This window comes from Tigriopus californicus, chromosome 7 (assembly GCF_007210705.1).
Source record: "Tigriopus californicus strain San Diego chromosome 7, Tcal_SD_v2.1, whole genome shotgun sequence".
NCBI lineage: Eukaryota > Metazoa > Arthropoda > Copepoda > Harpacticoida > Harpacticidae > Tigriopus > Tigriopus californicus.
Genome location: NC_081446.1, coordinates 2,421,095 through 2,441,959, shown reverse-complemented (window position 1 = coordinate 2,441,959; position 20,865 = coordinate 2,421,095). Strand labels below are relative to the sequence as shown.

Here is a 20,865-nt window from a genome sequence, read left to right as displayed (position 1 = left end):
GGGATATTTTAAAGGCTTGATTAATTTCTATTTTCAAAACTCTTGAATAAGTCGCTAATACATGTTACAATTACATTTACATCTTAAAAAAAGGGGGGCTAAGTAAGAGCCATTTGAGCGTAAAAATCTTTGAAATGTTGATGAATCGAATTTTCACTACGAGGAACATTTCTTGCTGATGTTACACCTCCTTTAAAAGAACCAACGCATGCGGCGTATTTAACTTGACAGTGAAGTTCTAAATCATTAAATCGTTAGTAACACAAAATTGAGACGCAGTAATTGTACCGAGCCAATGGAGATAATATCGAGAAATGAAGTTGAAATATTAATTTCTAACAACATTTGTAAATATAAGCTTTGCTCTAAAACATTGTCAAGTTAAATATCCTCCACGAGTTGGTCAAGGGAATGCCAAAATTCAACTTTGACTCGACTAAACTTTGTTGGGAGCAAATTAACGTAATAATTGAATAGAAACCATTTTCCGGCTCTTTTTAATCCAAACAATTCTGAACATTCTAGAGTCTAGAACCTTCCAGACAAATGGAAAATTGGTTCAACTCACATAAACCGACATGGCTTATGAGGTTCCTCGGTCTAATTTCATTCTTTCCCATCATTTCAAACATTTTTACTCCCAAAGACCGAAATACATCCATACACACATCCATACACACAAACATATATACATACCTTTTGAGGAGTCACTATTGGCCTCATCGTCATCTAAACGACCTCGTTCCATCTCCACAGACGAGAAGCCCCTGTTAGTCAACCCACCTTCAATAGATTCCGTCGTTAATGAGGTGGGACCAGAATGGGGTATACTGTCGTTGGCAATATCCTCACAACATCGAGCCACGCCATATTTATTGCCATGGATGCAAAATATGAACGGAGTCGAGTCCTTATTGACAACTGGGGCACCTTCAGTGGCGAAGGTGTCCTTCATGGAACTGTAGGACGGAGAACCAACGCTGGAAAGTAAGAAGACCGTTCAGGATTGTCTGAAATTGAAGCAATAGAAGCACCAAGTACCTCCTGCCTTTCAAAGGCATCCTTTCCTTCGACTTGCTAAAGATTAACATTTATGATGTCACTTTATAGGGAATATTTAACAATAACAACAGATAAGACAGTCGTGTGATGCTCAGTCCAAAAGTGCCCAAGATGGAATGATAGATTTAGTAGCCCGATTTCACAAAACGTGGAACAACGAGAGTTCACACACGCTTTTGGTGAACGAAGGAGGAAGGAATAATGACACGAGGGTCAAACTTCTTCGAGAAGGTACTGAACACACATTTGGACAACATGGGAATTGAACCAAACAAAGGAGATGACAATACCTGAGTAAGTTATGCTTGAGGAAGCCGTCTGCCATTTTCGACGTTTGAAAGCCAACTAAGTTGGTTGGGGTAAATGGTGTTGTTGGTTTCAAGCCTAGAGGCACCAAAATACCCAACACATAAAATGCTCTTGGAGTGCGTTACGCAATCAACTTGGTAGTATACTCAACATGACATTTGGATCTTCGAGTACACAAGTCAGTCATACTCCAACCGACGCTAGCTACTACTATGCCCGGAACTTCCAGTCCAAGTAGTTTCTTTCCGCTTGTCCAAGGTTTGTCAAACTATTATGGCTCGTTGGTTGTAGGTGCGCTTGGTAGTTGCCTGGCATTTGGGACGGTCTCTCTGTTCTCGGACATGTTTTTGTCAAGACCTGCTTTTGGTAGGTGAGAGCTTTGTTGAGTACGCTTTGGAGATAAAAATCCTCACGGAAAACTGGAGTAGTGTTATCTTCTCACCACGTGACAAGAGCCATCGGTCTAGCGACGAATTCGAGGCTGAACTCGTTCATTTGATGCTCAAATGGGCGGCGCAGAACACAGTCATTGGGCGTGACTATCTACAATGGCTTTGTAAACACATTGTCGGTCTCGAAAATGCGACTAAATCGGGTGTGACGGAGTAATTATGTTTTTGAAAATTTCTCGATGGGTCTCGCTTGAATTTCGAGATTTGAAACACTCAATATAAGTGCCAAGACCAGTTATAGCCACGAGACAATAGTTTCCAGACTTGATTCAACAAGGTTGCATGACTGATCAGCTCTAATCATACGCGTAGTACTCTTAAGGTTCATTTGCTTCAGGATTCCTTTTAGCGCTTGCTCCTTGTAAGTCGAGGTACTTTTGTGTTTTTTAACGTCTGCAATCTTAATTTGAAGACTTTGTTGGGATACAAAATCGAACAACATAACTACTTAGAAAAAGTATTGGTACGGATACGGATTGGTATTGCATCTAATCTAAAAAAAACCCTTCATTGCTACAAAGAATATCGCCATTGACTTGTTCCATTTTCGAAACTTCTTTAAATTAAGGGTCCACCTCGATTGAGTCTCTTTTCAAGATTTTAATAGAATAAATAACTAAACAAACATTCCTTGTCATACCTTTTCCGGGTCACTCGAGTCCAGCTCATCACTAATATGCTATCCTCCAGATTTGATTAGCAAAAGTTGCATTAATGAGGTCTCGGCACACTTATCCGAGAAACTTGGGCTTATGTTGTTGCTTCTTGGAAGCAACAATAGCAAATGTTGGCTAGTACACTGGTGGCTCTCGACCCTTGCACTTTAGTACGAAGATACGATTTGTTTGCTAGCTTCAACCAGCCAGTTTCTGACCTTCCACTCGGATAGATTCATTTCACCTTTTAGGTGGTCGGACCAGTCTCAAGTTCAGTTTGGTTTTCCGTCTTGGAAGCGCAATGGTCAATCTACGTATGTACCGTATAACAATAGCTACCAAAGACATCTGTAGGCGCAACGAAGGGGTAAAATTCGGGATGTTTAATCAATTTCGTGACTTCATATTACGCGAATCTATTAGTATGTATATGTATATATGTATATGTATATATATTTCAGGACCGTTTGTATTTATATAAACTTGAATTGGATGGTCCTAAGATCGCCATAAGCCATGCGGCTTGTTTTCGTGGCGTCTTGGAATGACATGCTTATGTACTGGTCGATTAGTCTTGCAAATCAACAACAATCACAAAGTAGATATGCGATACGAAGGCATAAAAAGCAAATAAATGAACGTGCTATCCAAGGAGGATTCACGCTGTCAAGGAAGCATCAGATGTCAAAAAAACATTCAGTTTTTTCTAGTTTGACCGTTCAATGATGCATCATTTGAAGATTTCAAAGGAAACATGATTTTTTTTCATATTTTGATAACAGTGTGTTGAACGAGTTGAAGCTAGATTTGAAAGTGAATTGGCAAGCGTGTATTGCGTACTTTCTCAAATGCATATGCACTTTTCTAAGCTCTTAAAGTCCGACCAAATCGTGCAATTAGAGGTGGCAGTCATGTCGTGTGGAGATAGCAAAATGTTTGATTTGTAAGTGGATCTTTGCTAGATGTTACACTGTGACCTTACAATCTTTGCAGCATCGAATGAGTACGCCATTTTGTCTCTCAAATAACTGTTCTTGCTTTCAAATGTGAGGTAAAGATTAGTATCTCCAAAGATATGTAGGATTAGCCTCCATGAGAACCACACTTTGATTTCTGACTATGACGAAACATATTGGTGAAGTTCTGTTCAATTCTAATTGACACGGAAAAAGAAAATCATGTCATTTTTTTAAGGGGAAAATTCTGGTTTGAAATTGCCTTCGATGACACCGTTAAAAACACCGAGCGAAAGGCGGAAGCCCAAATTCAAGGACATGAAAATTGACCTGATTGTACCTAGGTTGTAATTTCAATGATATTTTTGGGCACTATTGAGAACCAAACCCAGTGCAATGACTTAATCGGTTAATGGGTTCGTTATTAATAGAAGTGTTTGTCATTAAAAATTTATGGCCACACTGAAGGGTTTGAAAATGACTTTTCGCATTCTTTGATGATTTCGTTTTTCAACTTATGAAATTGTGATAAATACATTTTATTATGCAGCTTTTGCCAACATTTCATCAATTGCATTATAAAGTTGTTGTGGTATTCTATAGTTCTGCATCCACATAACGGTTGCTGATTTGCAATCCATACTACTTTAGGCAACCTCTATGGTGTAAATCGAAAGTTACCCCAACTTACACAATGATTGGAGTGGCATCATCCCTCATCACACAAACAACATACGATCTAGGAGTCGGTAAAGACAATCGTTTGGAGTTTAATGACCATGTGTCAGTACAATGCTCCAAGGCCAACAGGTTATTGGGTATGATCAGACGGCATTTCACCTCACGGAAGAGGGACGTTTTGCTTGACCTTTTCAAAACCTATGCCCTTGCTACCTTGGAATAAGGTCATTCAGCCTTTTCCCTTGTGTTAAGGCAGGATATCATCACAATGGAAGCCGTTCAGAGAAGACTTCCGAAACAAGTTTGAGGAATTGACGGAAATCTTCATTACTCTTTTGTAAAAGAAAAAAAAATATCTTTTCTAATGCCAGTATTTTGATGTTGAGTCAGGGAAAGTATTGTGATGTCAAATCCACATTAAACTTGATTTTTAGTTTATTAGCCCTTTTCATTCTCCTCTCAATCCTCTTGATGCAGACACACAAACGGAGAAATACAAGAATACGGTCTAAGGTGCTTGAATTAAGCAAGTTATTTTTCGCTGAACCCCTTACACCCTGACACAGAAATTCGTTCCGGTTGGTTTTTTGATATTATTTACAAGCGCAATGTTTCTACGAAGAATACCTATTATTAAGACAAGGAGACAGATGTCTTCTCAATGTTTTGGTTATTGCTCTTGGTATGTGCCCCAACAAGTTTTGAAGTTTTTTTACCTTCAAATTTGCGACGTTTTTTCGAGCTTTCTCTGGAGGTGCTCAGTTGAAAAAGGCATTGAAAAATATTACATCAATTTTATTCATACACTATCGAAAGTATTTTATTTAGGGGAGCTCTCAGGTCTTTCTATTAAATAGTAAAAACGGCATCAAGCCATCGAAAGTCGGGCAATGTCATTCGACGTGGAGCGGGTTGAAATTTTTGCAGATACTTGGACATTGGCAACGAACGGAAATGGGGGATCAATGGAAATTAAATAGAAATAATACCTTAGCGAACGATTTCAACATAGTCAGAATAGGAGATGCTTCTTGGATAGCAATAGTTTAAGACCACCATACAAGTTTTAAAATTCAGATTGAAGCACTATAATTACCAGTTTAAAAAGAGTGCAAATGGCGTCCGGAACGAGTTTATGTATCAAGGTGTATCATTGAGCTATTCTAACACCATAAAAACACCCACATCTGGTCTGAGAGACCTTTCAAATTCCTTAAGGGTATAATATATTGCAAAATGAAATTCCGCTCAATGACCTTTGGGTCGACGCCATTAGACACTCCACTATTAGCTGATGAAGATAAGGACATTGAGCAGGTCTCATCCATGAAGGATTTAGGTGTAGTCCTCCAAGATAATGGAAAGTTCAATGAGCATATCCAGTTAAAAGTTGGTAAGGCTTTTCAAACATATGGTTGGATATATCGCACATTTAAGTCCAGAGATAGTGTCACGATGCTAACTCTGTACAAGTCAATTGTTCAGCCGCATCTTGAATATGCCTCTCCCATTTGGGCTCCAATTAGTTCAGCAGGTTTGCAAAAGCTCGAGCAAGTCCAAAGATGTTTCACTAGGAACATTGAGGATATGAGAGAGCTCTCGTATTGGGAGAGGTTAGACAGGTTGGGATTGTACAGTACTCAGAGAAGGTACGAAAGGTATCTGATATTGTACGTTTTCAAAAGCATTCATGAGCTTTGTCCCAACCCAGGACTTAGGGTCCATTGTAGTGACCGTAGAGGCTTAACGTGCGTTTTGAGAGCACCTTCAAGCCCTCGAGAATGCAGGCTAGTTAAAACAATGAAGTCCAACTCTCTTCTTTCTCGGGCTCCTTCATTGTTCAATTTGCTGCCCTCAAATATTCGTAGGGCTCATGTAGGCGTTGATCCAATAGCAAGATTTAAGTCAGACTTGGATAAGTTTTTGACTAAAATTCCGGATCAACCTTATATTCAAGGATTAGCCAGATCAGCCAATTCTAATTCGTTGGTCGATCAAATAATATATATAAATAAAAGCCAAGTAAAATGAATAATCTTCTCGTCTTGAACTGCTGGGATTCCAATCCCGGTAGCGGTAAAGAAGTCCGAAAAAAATAACTTTTGACATCCAAAGACAGAGTTATATACTGTACATTGCAAGATACTTTTCATCATCATCTTTTTTCATTAAATTGTGCAAAAAAACTAACGGTAAGTGTGGAAAAAAGATATTCTTAAAGCTAGGCATCAAAAACTTGGTAAAGTGTACTTCTCCTTGGTCAATTTGTTGGAAGTAACGATTGCCAAATTGTCGGCGAGTTATCAACCATACGATCGCCTCTAAAATGATTCTTTACACGTCATAATTGGTGGGAAATTTAGCCACAGAGTATTTGAAACGTGTCCCAGAAGAGCTTATGGCTTATGAATTGTGTCAAAGTACTTAAGCAATGAATTGTTCATTTAATAATCTGTTGATAAATCATGACATCTTAAAGGTGTATTCTGTTGTTTCGACGATTGGTTCATCCGCATCTAGACGAAGCAGAGGGCTCTTCCTCTGCTCAGAGAAAATGACTCTTCGCTAATTCAATTTTCCTAATTGAAACAAATAGGCGTGGATAAGAGAGGCATGTGGAATCATTCTGCGCTCGTTTTAAGAGTTTTCTGGTCTGGGGTTACCACATAACTTTTAATAAGAACAATTTAATATCCGGTGCTAATACGAGCTAACAATAAAATATCGACAAGAAAACTTCAAAAAGCTTCTTCTTTTATTTCATCTTTTTGCCATTTCGGTAGCAATTTAAAAATGCTCTCTGTGCCAAACTGAAGAAATTTAAAATTGGTATCTATGATAAACCGAAGAAATTTAAAATTGGTATCTATGATAAAACGAAGAAATATAAAAATGCCTTTTGTGCCAAACCCTATTAAGGCCCAAGATCCAAGGCACACCGAAATGCGCGACCTGGAATTACTCTTTTTGCCATTCATTTTAAGATACCATCCCTAAACTGAGGGTATTTTACTCATTGTTCTATTTCAATACATTTCCTTTGTTAATGAATCGCCATTTTTTATGTTGGCCTTGATATTAACACAATATTATTGCACTGTTAAATACATATTAGAAATATATGCGGTTGTTAGAGGTCAACAGAAAAGCACTGTTTTAACAAAATTGTGCTACAGAACTAACCATAGTTGGTTTCAACTTAGTTCGTTGTGATAGGATACGCCCTGATAATCCCATATTCCCACATGGGGGCGTATGCCTATATGTTAGGAATGATTTGCACATTAGTCAAGTACAAATGTCGAATGGAGAAGTAGAGGTCTTAGTTTGTCATCTTCGAGGTCTTGATTTGTCTATTGTTACAATGTATAGACCCCCCTCTTGTTCAGCAAGCTCTTTTTCGTCAGCTCTCCAATTCACTGGAAATGAGTTGGACCTGGCAGTTTGCTCGAAGGTTTTCTTTGTAGGGGACTTTAATTTTCCGGCTAGCGTTGTAGAGTGGGAGGTTAGTCCTGATGGGTATATTCCCATTTCGAAATCGACATCTCAGTCGTTCGAAAAGCTGGAAGAATTCGCGATCTTGCGCAATTTCTCCCAGCACGTTGGTGTAGCCACTAGAGAGAATAGCGTTCTCGACTTGGTCTTTTCCAATGACCCTGATCTGATCCAGTATGTCCATGTGACACCTACTAATCTGTCAGATCATCATGTTCTTGAGATAGGGTCGACCATTACTCAAAAGCCGGCGTGCTCTAGAGTAAAACCGGCCAAAAAGGTCGGTTTGGCTAAGTTCAAGTTCAAAGATGAACATTGGCCGTTGATTATAGAAAGATTAGAAGAACTTGACCTGATTTCAATTCTGAAACAGGAATCGTCCATAGATGCAGCCATTGATAAGTTAGTTTCAGTTTTTAAGGAAGTTTGCTCCAGTTTAGCAATCTCTGAATGTGTTCCGAAAGGTGGTACACGGACAAAAATTCCAAAATATAGGAAGACTTTGTTCAAAAAGAGTTGCAAACTAGCAAAAAGGCTGAAGAGCACTTCGAATCCAGTAATTGTGGCTAGTCTCCAAAAAAAGTTGGACGTAGTTCAGGGTAAGATTAAGGCCTCCATCGAATATGACCAGTTACAAACTGAGAGTAAGGTGGTTCAGGAGGTCAGGTCGAATCCGAAGGCATTTTTCTCTTATGCGAACTCTAAGAGAAAAATGAAACACTCTGTTGGGCCTTTTGAAGTTGATGGGGAAACCATTAGTAATGTAGAGACTATGGCTAACATACTTGGAGATCAGTTCTCTAGTGTGTCTTCAACCCCACTGAGTTCAGAAGCAAGAGTTCATTGCTCTGAAGATGAGTCTGTTGAGATTGACAAGGTCAGTCAAGTTGCGGGTCTAGGTGATCTTTTAGTCACAGATCAAGATGCATTAGAGGCCATCAAGGACTTGAGGCTTTCAAGTTCTCCTGTTCCTGATGGAGTGACATCTCAGTTTCTGATGAGATGCTCACAGGTTCTTGCTCCTGTTTTCTTGTACTTGATGCGTTGCATCTTGGATCAGGGCAAATTTCCATCGTCACTAAAGTTGTCTCACGTTCTTCCAAATTTTAAAGGGGGAGATAAGTCGCTCTTCAGAAACTATAGACCGATTTCTCTCACTTCGAATATTGCGAAGGTGTTTGAAAAGATCATGAAGTTCAAACTTGTTGAATTTCTTGATATTCATAAAGTCCTTCTTCCTAGCCAGCATGGGTTCCGAGCACATTTTAGCACGGTTACCCAACTGATTGAACATATTGAGCAGGTTATTGAGGGACTAGAGAGCCATGAATCAGTTGATGTAGTCTATCTCGACTTTGCCAAGGCCTTTGACAAGGTAGATCATGGGCTTTTAGTTAACAGGCTCCATGAGATTGGGATCCAATGCAAGGTTCTCAATTGGTTAAAAACTTTCATTTCTGGTAGGAAGCAATTGGTTAAGGTTGAGGGATCCCTTAGTGACATACATGATGTCAAGTCAGGTGTTCCCCAGGGTTCGATCTTAGGGCCCCTCTTGTTTATAATATTCGTTGCCCCGCTTCAAAAGCTTAGTATTTAGTCTTAGTCTCTCTTCTTATGCGGACGATACAAAGTTAGTTTCTGGTAGGAATGGCCAAGATTACAATAGACTTGCAAAGGACTTAAATCGAATCTACTCTTGGGTAACTGAGAGTAATATGGCCCTGAACGGAATGAAATTCCGCTCAATGACCTTCGGGTCAACTCCTTTAAATACTCCACTCGTAGATAATGGAGGTAAAGATATTGAGCAGGTCTCATCAATGAAAGATCTAGGTGTAGTCCTCCAAAATAATTGAAAGTTCGATGAGCATATCCAGTTGAAGGTGGGTAAGGCTTTTCAAATGTGTGGCTGGATATATCGCACGTTTAAGTCCAGAGATAGTATCACGATGCTAACTCTGTACAAGTCGATTGTCCAGTCACATCTTGAATATGCCTCTCCCATTTGGGCTCCAATGAGTTCAGCAGGTTTGCAAAAGGTTGAACAAGTCCAAAGATGTTTCACTAGGAACATCACAGGAATGAGAGGGCTCTCATATGGGGAGAGACTAGAAAAGTTGGGACTCTACAGTACTCAGAGAAGGTACAAAAGGATCTGATACTGTACGTCTTCAAAAGCATCCATGAGCTTTGTCCCAACCCAGGATTTAGGGTCCATTCTAGTGACCGTAGAGGCTTAATGTGTGTTTTGAGAGCACCGTAAAGCCCTCGAGAATCCAGGCTAGTTCTAACAATGAAGTCCACATCTCTTCTTTCTCGGGCTCTTTCATTGTTTAATTTGCTTCCCTCTGATATTCGTAGGGATTACATAGGCCTTGTTAATCCGGTTGCATGTGTTAAGTCAGACTTGGACAATTTTTTTAGATAGCATTCCAGATCAACCCTACATTCAAGGACTAGCTCGGTCTGCCAACTCAAATTCGTTGGTAGACCAAATATCATATAAAAATTGAAAGGTAATAAATAGACGAATTATGACCTTTCATTTTAATAGTACTGGAAATTACATTGCCTGTAGCGGTTAGAAAAGCCCGTGAAAAACCAAACCAAAAAAAAAGGTCTCCGATCCTTGGTTATTGAATGCAATCTAGCCGAACTTTTTCAAGCATTATTCAACATTTGCCATCACTTTTTGAAATAAATACGAAGGCATTATGTGCAAAAGAAATATTTTTCTCTTGCACTTTCAAAAAAAGATGGTCCGAACCGACGATACGAGACTCATAATTTTCACGAAATGACCAAGAGTCGTAAACCAACAACCATGGCTTTTAATTGAGCAATTTTGGAAACAAAAAAAGTTACGCCTGATTTTATCAGTACTTAGTTTGTTATAAATGACGTAGCTTGATGAATTGGACATTCAATCAGCAATTCGAGTGTCTTTTTAAATCAGTAAAATCCGAAAAAAGGTTAGTTTATGAAAAATGTCCATTCTGTGTGTGATCTTTGTTTAGAAATGTTCCTCATGCAAAAGGCCATGTTAGGAACATAAAGACAAAAGTCCCTCGTAAAGTCAATTAATTGCGTTGAAAGCTTTGATCGTCACATGCTTTCACTTCATGTCACTGAGTGAAACTATTCATTCATTTAAAGCCCCAAAATTACCTTTGTGACAATAAGGGCGCGGATTCGTCCTCGGTAGAGGGTTCAACAGCCATTCTATTTGTAATGGTCACAGAGTTTCGTCTGAACCGCTGATTTGGATCCCGTCTCTGATTGCGATTCTCGGACCTCCTGCCGATTTCTTCGATAAAACTCCCGCCATCGTCCTGCAACGAGTAAGAACTCCCATTAAGTACAGATGTAATTTTGGTGCTTGAACACGAAAATGAATCGACTTTATGTTACAATGCCATTTAGTTGCCGTCTTTTGTTTGTTAGCCTAGTCTGGCCTGCCGTTTAGATTATTCTAGCCAAATTCATAGGGATATCATGAGTCAAAGATTTCAGATACTTCATCAATCCCAAATTCTAGATAAAATTTTGTGTCAAATTGCATTTGGAGGCCTGATATCAATTGAAACCAAAAGGTTAATTCCGTCTTTTTTATGTTCACTTTGAAACCTCAACCCATATCAAGCTTCAAATTAAAACATTTGGTGAGCTTATAGGGCAGAAGGGTATCATTGAAGTCGGATAACCTTTAAAAAGGCCCAAGAGTCTCACCCGAAAAGATATGCTGTAAGTCCGGGCATTGGATTGGTTTTCACTCAAGCCATTTTGCCGGTGATTTCGCCGATTGGACCGACGATAGTCGGCCGTGGCTTCCGGCATGTCATCGTCTTCCACAGGAGCGTTCCCAATCAAGTCCACGTCCGGAATAGCTAACCGAGGAGAAGCTTGAGAAGCTCCAGACATTTCTGGGTTACTCAATTGATGGCTCATCTATTACGAAAATAATCGACGTCTAAGAGTTATGAAACAACCCTGGCATGCACATAATAACAATCCATTTTACCTGAACTCAAGTAATTCTATGATTGGATGGGAACCAATGGAATGGATCGAGATTGGCCAGAGGGGAGCCTCTTTATCGGTTTTTGTGGGAATTTTCAGAGTCCACGGCAACAAGTACAGTTTGTTCCATTCAATCAGAGACCTATGTAGGATGTGGCCCACAAGGTACAAAACCTGTATGTCAACTTGAGGGCTTGGATATGAGTTGTTGGCCGTCGCACGTCAGTTTGGAGAAGATAATGGACGGAAGGTGGCAAAGCTTGACAGCCCAACCTCTTAATAAACAAAGAGTTTCCTCTTCCTCTCTGATCGAGTTAAGAGACAAGGTAGGAAAAGGAAGGAAACGATATTTGCTACATACTCATGACTCATGAACTGAGCAAGGCAAACAAGAGAATAGATGAAAATTAACACATCTTTTTGTCACTGATAAAACTTGTTCCGTTCCTTTGTGGACGATCAAGCCTTTTGAGACTATCGTGTCTTGAAAATATTTGTTCTTTTTAACGTACGGTTAATGCATGCGAATTAAGTGGCTCCAAGGTCAAATAGGGCCCATTTCATGTGTACCGTTTTTTACTGCAACCATCAGGGGTTAGAATTGAATCCATGCATGGGGATTCAAAAGCAATCGAGCTTTGCAGGCCTTGTTAATGTTCACCTTGCATTAAAAGTAAAAACTTGTGTCAGTGGTTCAGAGGTTTTGTGTTTTGCTCAATCTCAAATGCTTCAAAAACCTCAGTTGTTTGTGAGTAAGCTGATTTTTTCCATCAAAGAGTCACTTGCCGTTTTGAAAACTGTTATGAAATGTTGGCTTTTGTTTCCATCGCAGTCTCAAAATGGGTTTTTAACTAGGTAAAGTTTCCCCACATTGATGAGTACTCTAAAAGTAATAATAATAGGCGGGAAACGTGAATGCTTGGGCGAATGATGTCTAACAGATCCTCGATTAGTTGTACATATACATACGAGTATTTTGGACTTCATTTAATATCAACAAACATTTTTGGTGGATATCGAACCGGAACGAGTGGTTCACCCAAGGATGTCGTTAACATTGGAAGGTCTCCAGGTAATACCCTAAGTACATGTGGTTCTCGTTGGTACTTCAAATAATCCGAAGGCTAATCCATGGGGAACGTAGATCCGGGGTCCATGGCTAACCCAACTCTTTTGCAACAAGATTTGTAGAATAAACTGAAAAGCACGATGTATGTAGAAGACCAAACCGGCTCATGATCTTTTTCAGACATCTGTTTGCATTGTGAAATGTTCGTTTCACATAAGTGTGAAATGGGAACATAAGTTCGCTTTTTGCCCTAAAGACATTATTCAATGGAAAAGATGCGGAAAAAAGGTTGAGAAACTGCGAAAAAAGGTGTACAAGTCTAAAAACAAAAAACAAGATCGTTTTTGGCCTCCTTTGCCGTGCTTTTTCAGTCAGAAAATGCTAGGCACACAGGTTCATTTACTAAGTTTTCCAATTACTTTCATCATTTCAGGAAATCAAAATTCCTTGCTTGCAAAGATATACATTGGGATACTTTTCTTATTAATCCTTTCCTGGAAGCCATTGCTACTACTGAGTGCACAATGTTCACTAATTGATTTTGGTTTTTGGTTGGATCTAACCATGATCTAACCCATGATAGCAGGTATGGCTAGCTCAACTACAGCTCTCTTCTTTGCAGACTTTCCCAAACCAAAAAAGCGAGTTAAATGTGAAACAATTGCTAAGCACGTCTGGTCGGTTTTTTTTATTCTTCATTTAATCATTTCAAGTAAATAAAAGTCCCAAAAAGGGAAAAAGGAAACAATTGATCAAACGGCTAACAATGCTCTAAAGTGAAAACAAAAAAACCGAAAAAGATTTTTAAAAAATAGTAAAGGTTTCGAAAAAGTGGAAAAAGGCTAAAAATGGGAAAATTCAAAATTTGGCCAAAAATGTAGTAAATTTAGCACGCTTTTCAGGTTTAACTCTTGTTTTAGGTCTATTTAGTTTTTAATGGAGTTTTTTTTATTCGAAAAATTCGTTTATGAATTCTTTGAGTGTATGCCATTCCTGAAATGACTTAACCCCGAATGGGATTTTAGACTCAGTTCCAATGTTTGATTGTACGCTAGATGAATAGTGAAAAGTCGGTTTGTAAAATAGTAAGGCGTTTTCAATAGATGCATTCTTTATTCCAAAACTATATAATAGGTATTATGACATGTTCTATGTATGAAAGATATGCAACTAAATACTTAGGTACATCGAAGTGGAGCAAGTCTCTTTATAATAGTGCGGCAAATATATTTGTGATGGGTGAAATCGTAACTATTTCATTTAGCCAAAAGATACTTTCCTCGTTGTCTACTTCGGCCATTGCGATTGCAGTATTATTCGGTTAGTTGGATACTTAATCTTACATTTTTGATTCTACTCGTTCATAGAGGTTGATAATTCTTTGAGCGTGGGGTTTGACGTAGTGTCCATGGAAAACGTAAGTTACGGAAAATTTGATGCTTGAAAGTCTGGGCGGCATTCAGAATTCATTCTGTCATTCCAATCCAATGGGGGATTTCACTTCAGGGATGCCTTCTCCTCAGCAGTTCCTGAAAAAGGAGGGAGGTCATTATTTCCGATGGACTCACATTGACCATGACGACGTTGAGCAAACCCCATTTGTTCACAATTACCCACAAACTCGATCAACAATGTTAGGTAAGGCCATCTAATCGACTACGGGTTAGAAGTAATCGATCTATGGATTCTATGCATCTATCACTCTGTAGTAGGTTTAACGGCTAAAAATGTGTACTGTTTTGTCAACTAGCCTAAATCTAGCCTAAACATCATCTATCTAGTTCATTCAGTTCTACAACATTTCTACTTTGCAATGGTACCTGTCTCAGTTTCGTCTGTTCGTGATGAGGACAAGAAACATTAGTTTTCGTCTAAAAAAGGCTTCTGTATTCATAACTCATTTTACCTTCTTCTCCTAAAGTGGAAAGCGGATTAGCTCCAGACACACTGATAGATCTCGGATTTTTGGGCGAATTCTTCTGAATGGTGACGTTTCCGGCAACACTGTTCATGCCCGAAAACAGCTTTGATGCCGAAGGGAACATCTCATGGGGGTTGTTGTACGAGGCAGCACGCGAAAATTTCATATTGGGTGGCAAACCATCGCGACTGTTGTCCTTGGTTACTGGCTCGACGGCATCGTCGTTCCCATTGGGCACTGAGGTCTGTGAAGAGGAGGAAACTGGTCATTTGTCATAGTTCCGGGCGACTTCAACATGCAGCGAGATAAGTAAAAAGAATCCCGATGCTCCTCCCATTTATGGATAAGGTTCCGGGAATGTACTTACAAGACTCACTAGAAACATTTCCTGTGCAGCGTTAAGAGAATAAGATTCTTCATCAATGTGTTTGCACAAAGGATTGAGGGCCAAAGCAAACATGCCTCTTATTTTAGGCCCGAAGTTTCCTTTTTTTGCAGATGATTGCGCATTTGGCCTGGAATTTCCCCAAGGTACATTTACTCTCAAGTGACATCATCAAAGCCACTTTGAGTGGCCAAGGAGCCAAAGATAGATGGACAAAAGAGAGACATGTGTGCGAACAAGTCTTTCATAACTTTACCTACAACCTGAGTTCCACTTTGTTGTTCTTTTTTCTGCTTTATGAACCCGGTAGAATCTTGCGAGTAAAAGGATATACAGACCACCTAAATGTCCCCAATCTATCATACGAACCCTTGTGCTGATACAATAATAAAGGTTGTTTCAACCTCGGATGCCGCCTAATTTGACAGCCTCTTAAGTTAGAGGGCTGATTTAAGACCAAATGTGACCTTCTTTTTGGCCCAATTTTTTAGTACACATTTTCTTACCTCGACTCCTCCATCCTTCATATATTGGGCTTCTACCCAAGCATCAGCAGGATAAGCTGATTCTCCGTGTTTTAGTAAGTCCATACCTGAAGAGGAAAAGATTAATCAAAGATCGTGCCCTTTATTGGCTTATTCAAATTCCAACATCACCGAGAGGCTTTGAAATAAGACATCATTCTATGGTAAATTTTCAATTCCGTTCTTTCTCATTCAAACTATGCATGGCGGAGAGCCTTTTGATTTCCAAGCTTTTGTTTCCAACTTCTGTTACGAGAATTGCCTCCCAATCATGCATTTTTGCAAGACTTTGTTGCTCTTTACCTATATTCATCCGGCACGCTTGGAGCGGATTAAATTGCATTAAAATTATCGCTTCCAAAGACCAACTTCGAGATGCGGAAAACTTTCTGGTCAACTCACCCTTGAACTCGTGCTCGGTTTCAACCCGGAGCATTTGGTTCTTCTTCAAGATGTAGAACATCACAAAGCACATCACACCGGTCCAAACGATGATGGTGGCCAGACCTATAAGGTTCCATCCCAATCCAATGGCTGCCTCACTGGATCCGGTCATGATGAGGCCGTCAGCCTTAAAGATGTGGACGGCAATGACCCCCCAAAGACCGCCAATGCCGTGGACAGGGATGGCGTCCAGAGGATCGTCTATGGTCATGCTGAGAAGGAAATACCGGGAATACAGAAAGAGCGGACCACAACTGGCGCCCACCACCACTGCAGCCCAGGACTGGTAGACGTTGCAACCGGCACACAAGGCCACGGTTCCTGAAACAAAATAATCCATTAGGATTGCAACGCTCTTCCGTAGACAGTGTTGCGATTCGGAGGCCTTCAATCGTCATTTGACCATCTGGGGTTTGTCATGTTTCATGGCCAGGGTCAATAGTGTCCTTTCCCCCAAACAGAAAAGTTCGTGACATTGACAAACAATTGCTCTCTTGCAAACTCTCTCCGGTCATTTCTTTGGGTAGTTTCTTTCAAAACTGCCTCGGCATTCAATCAGATTGAGGGCCTTTATCGTCGTCCTTTGACGTCGTCCACTGGGCTTGTTGGTCGAGCAAACAAAAAAGATTCTAGGAATTTATTGCGATCTATCATATTCATCTGTAATATATTTGTATATACTTCATATGCGTGCCCTGGAGACTCTTACTGCCCTAGATTGAGCTCCAGAGAATGATAGCTGTGTTGCCAAGCAAGTGGATGCATATTTTATAGACTCGCTTTTTGTTTCTTTAACAGTACAGTTTAGAACACTCATAGATATCAGTGATTCTTGTCGGGTGAGAGCTTCGATTTTAACGGAACACTTCATAAGCTAATAAAAAGTATTGTTGGCGTATCGCAGGATTTTGTTACCGAAAAACCCGATCTGAAACCCTAATATCATTTCGTGAACATTGGTTAGATTCTTGTTTACATTTTTTCTGAATGTCTGACGAATTTTCCCCCTGCATGGAAATGGATGGAAATGTAAAGTCTGTACAAAGTGGCCACTCATGAAATTAGTATCCTCTAAGTTGAAGTGATTGTAAAACATAGCCAAGCATATAAATGTCGCATTCCAACGTGTCTTCTTGAATTCAGCTTAAGGCACTCCTTCAAGGGATTTGAAGGAAAGTAAAATACAATCGGTCGTTCGGGATTACAATGGCGTGTTCTCTTTCCTAAGAACAGATTTTCTAAATAAAGAAGCTATCTCAAAAATCAGCAGGGATATAAGGCTGACAAGAATTGCAGGTTCTATTAATTCTTGAGGTCACATCTATCCACCTCAATTCTATGGAGTCGGGACTGCGTCTCTCAGAGTTCAAAAGGGTCCTATACGCTCCCATATCATTCCAAAAGTAATAACTGGCGCCTTCAGAAATTCCAAGGTACTAGCCCCAACGGGTGACAATAATGGCTCTAGAAAGAAGCGGATCTTTTTCGATGGGGCCCTTCCGAAAATCGCTTCCTTCAATTCTCTCTTTCTTCCCTTTGACCTGGGGGCTTTTCCCGCTCCCGTTCAAACGTAAATTGATTCTGGCTTTGGCGGGAAAGAAATTCGGTGGTCTGTCAGCCAGAAGATTCGAACTCTTCAGAAAAAGAGGAAGAAAACCAACTAACCTGTGAGTGATCCGTTCATGGTGAGGAGGAAGCTGTAGGTGTGTCCAGTTCCGGGTACGATTCCAGTTTTACAGAAAATGAGAGTGCAGAGGCCAGCTGCTGAAGTTCCCAGGGCGGTGTTCACGATCGATGTGGCAATGGCCACTCCATCCCCAGGATGAGAAATACTTCCCTGTGGAGGAGAGCAAAAAAACATTTCATTCCCCACTTCAAATCAAAATCCAAAGCAATGCCTGCTACCCGTGACCAATCAAGCTACTATCTTAAAAGATTAATACAAAGTACATATTTTTCCACGTTATATCGTGGGCCTCTGTGGCCTAATGGATAAGGCACCGGCCTCCTAAGCCGGGGATTGCGGGTTCGAGTCCCGCCGGAGGTAAACCGTTGCTTTTTGCCGAGCTACCAGTTTCGTTTGAATTGAACGTCCTTTGAGTTTAAATTCTATGGAGACGGGAAAACAGAAAAAACAGCGACAGTGAAAAATTTCCTCTCGCAGAAGTCGAAGAAAGCAAAATGTTTGACCTTTCGTTTTAATAGTACTAGGGATTACATTCCTTGTAGCGGTTAGGAAAGCCCGTAAAAAACAAACAAAAAAGGAGCGTTTCATGAATCGAGGACCGCCAGACCAATTACTGATGTTAGTGAAACATTTCGATGCAATCAAATTTCATTTTAAGAACTTCGGTTGTAGGAAAAATATAAACACCAAATCTGTACATATTTTTTTTAGATAAAAAAGAATACTATTTTGGGGGATCAATATTGCCCATTGCACTCATTAGAGTCATCGGTCATTACTACTCAACAGTAATGAAACACGCTGGTTTGTTGGCTAATTTTGCCGCTCTTCTCTTACCTGTTTTGTGCCATTGCAAGCGAAAAATCCAAACACCAGAATGAGCCCACCTAAAGCTGCCAGGGGAACGGAATGGCCAGGCATTGGAACGGGTTTGCCATCCTTGTCGAATCGACCAATTCTCGGTCCCATTAGAATGCATCCAACTAACGCGCAGACGGCTAAAAAAAGGTTCAATAGCTCGTTTATTGTGATCAATACAGCATATTACATACAGATATCAGAAACACATCAAATACTATTATAACTGTTTTGTTCCTGCACCAGCTACCAGAATACAAAAAGTTAAAAGTGAAATGAATTTAAGATTTTCAAATTGTTCCGGAATGAAGCATTTCAAAAGTTTCCACTCAAAATCGCTTTAGCAATTAGCATCAGCACATGGGGTTTAATCAATATCCCATTCGACGTTTGATCCGGTTACACATGTAAATGTGAAATGTTTTGCTTGGCCTATTGTTGTCTCATTGTAAGACCAACTCCGACGAGGAATGTTGGATTATCCAAAACAAAATATGTTTACAACATGTCTTCACAATGACATCCCAAATATATTCGTACATCCTGTGTATTGCGAGCTACAATCTCAAGCATAAATAATGCAAATCCGTGGCATTTCTAGGCCATCATTTTCTGTTTACCCCATGAGACAAAAAGCAATCCAAGGAAACAGTATTTTTTCGGCAGACTTTGATGACAAGAATTTGATCTAAGCCTCTTATCTTGTCCAATCTTCCATTTTGGGAGCTCGGTCTCTTCATCACTCGTTAAAGTGCTCAAATGCCTCTCAATGACCGACAATAACATTTCCTTTCAAGAAAATCGTTTTTCATGGGTATAATCTTAACTTTTGGTAACACAAAGGAAATCAAATACAATTGTAAAAAAAAAGTATTGCGTAAGCCTAAAGAACTCTGTTCATGAGTGGCTAGGAAGTAAAATTTGAGTCAATGGTGAAAAAAAATTACATTTCCTTTGATAGAACTAGACCTTAAGGACCTGAGGGCTCTCATACCCAACTCGGCCCACAAATTTAAGAAAAGTAATTAATTAGTTTTTTACAGACATCAATGGTGCAAGTCTAATGCTGAAACAAGTAGAACCTATGTTAGTTTCACAATGAGTCAAAATCATACCTTCTATTGAAAAAAGAAAGTTGGGTATTGAATAGTTTTTTGCTTTCTTTTCATGTTGGTTTTTTTTCAGGACGAGATTTCAAAGAGTCCCCATTTTCAACACCTGAATTATTTTCTTTGCATTTTTNAACATTTCCTTTCAAGAAAATCGTTTTTCATGGGTATAATCTTAACTTTTGGTAACACAAAGGAAATAAAATACAATTGTAAAAAAAAAGTATTGCGTAAGCCTAAAGAACTCTGTTCATGAGTGGCTAGGAAGTAAAATTTGAGTCAATGGTGAAAAAAAATACATTTCCTTTGATAGAACTAGACCTTAAGGACCTGAGGGCTCTCATACCCAACTCGGCCCACAAATTTAAGAAAAGTAATTAATTAGTTTTCTACAGACAACAATGGTGCAAGTCTAATGCTGAAACAAGTAGAACCTATGTTAGTTTCACTATGAGTCAGTATCATACCTTTTATTGAAAAAAGAAAGTTGGGTATTGAATAGTTTTTGCTTTCTTTTCATGTTGGTTTTTTTTTCAGGACGAGATTTCAAAGAGTCCCCATTTTCAACACCTGAATTATTTTCTTTGCATTTTCATTTAATCTTGTTTAAAAAGAAGGTTGGCAATCCCTCACTTTTCAAGAAAACTTGGAAGAAAGTTACAAGTATTGAAAAAATAGATATCCTCCAGCTTTTCTACTGTTCATTCTCAAAATCGTCTTCCAAAAATGCCGGGTGTACTTAAAACCTCCATTTACGTAGGTGGACGGGCATTTCATCCGATTTTTGACTGCTGCCAGTGACTGCCAGAATTCATCTTGACCACATGAACTTATATACAGTAAATTGAATGTTTAAATCTCTAAAATACTTGACACCCTTGAAGGAAAAATACCTTCCATGACGAATGAAACGTCCTGGGGATCTGTGATTTCATGGCAAATGCAGATCAGAGCAATAAATACCAGTCAAGTTATCCCAATTGATTGGTTGAAACTGGTTCTGCTTTTGGAAAACCCTCTGCCATCCCCAAATCTTCGGGCAGGTTCCTTGCTCTTTGGGGCATTTAAGTGGATATAGGTCATTGACTGGCCAGTAGTTTAAGTACTCGATTTTGATTTTCTAACTTTTGTTGGACTCGCTTGAGTTCGGCCATGGACTAACTATCATATCACTTTTTAAATTCCAGTTCTACGATCAAGTCACAAGTCATTAGACACAGGGAAAGAAAAATGGTAT

At 39.5% G+C, this 20,865-nt stretch overlaps 2 protein-coding genes and 1 non-coding gene across 7 annotated transcripts in view; 1 reads left to right on the top strand and 2 right to left on the bottom strand.

Moving 5' to 3' along the window:
• LOC131882991 (proton-coupled zinc antiporter SLC30A2-like) overlaps positions 1-11,829 on the bottom strand; it is a 13,973-nt gene extending 2,144 nt beyond the window's left edge. The window contains exons 1-4 of one of the 3 annotated variants that reach the window (XM_059230309.1): positions 11,633-11,829; positions 11,341-11,559; positions 10,780-10,943; positions 697-980 (exon numbers count right to left, since the gene is read on the bottom strand). In XM_059230309.1, coding sequence (XP_059086292.1) covers positions 697-980; positions 10,780-10,943; positions 11,341-11,559 — 667 coding nt within the window. In that variant the 5' untranslated portion in view covers positions 11,633-11,829. Of the gene's footprint in view, positions 1-696; positions 981-1,352; positions 1,512-2,463; positions 2,591-10,779; positions 10,944-11,340; positions 11,560-11,632 lie in introns of those variants that run through there. The other 2 variants (XM_059230311.1, XM_059230310.1) reach the window with 2 other exon arrangements.
• Positions 11,830-13,793: 1,964 nt separating this feature from the next.
• LOC131882985 (uncharacterized) overlaps positions 13,794-20,865 on the bottom strand; it is a 14,154-nt gene continuing 7,082 nt past the window's right edge. The window contains exons 5-12 of one of the 3 annotated variants that reach the window (XM_059230300.1): positions 18,499-18,659; positions 17,640-17,811; positions 15,933-16,295; positions 15,513-15,598; positions 14,989-15,009; positions 14,607-14,865; positions 14,521-14,535; positions 13,794-14,229 (exon numbers count right to left, since the gene is read on the bottom strand). In XM_059230300.1, the coding sequence (XP_059086283.1) occupies positions 14,198-14,229; positions 14,521-14,535; positions 14,607-14,865; positions 14,989-15,009; positions 15,513-15,598; positions 15,933-16,295; positions 17,640-17,811; positions 18,499-18,659 (1,109 nt within the window). In that variant the 3' untranslated portion in view covers positions 13,794-14,197. The remainder of the gene's footprint in view (positions 14,230-14,520; positions 14,536-14,606; positions 14,866-14,988; positions 15,010-15,512; positions 15,599-15,932; positions 16,296-17,639; positions 17,812-18,498; positions 18,660-20,865) is intronic. The other 2 variants (XM_059230302.1, XM_059230301.1) reach the window with 2 other exon arrangements.
• Trnar-ccu (transfer RNA arginine (anticodon CCU)) lies at positions 17,949-18,021 on the top strand. The gene has a single exon. It is a non-coding gene; the product is annotated as a tRNA-Arg (tRNA).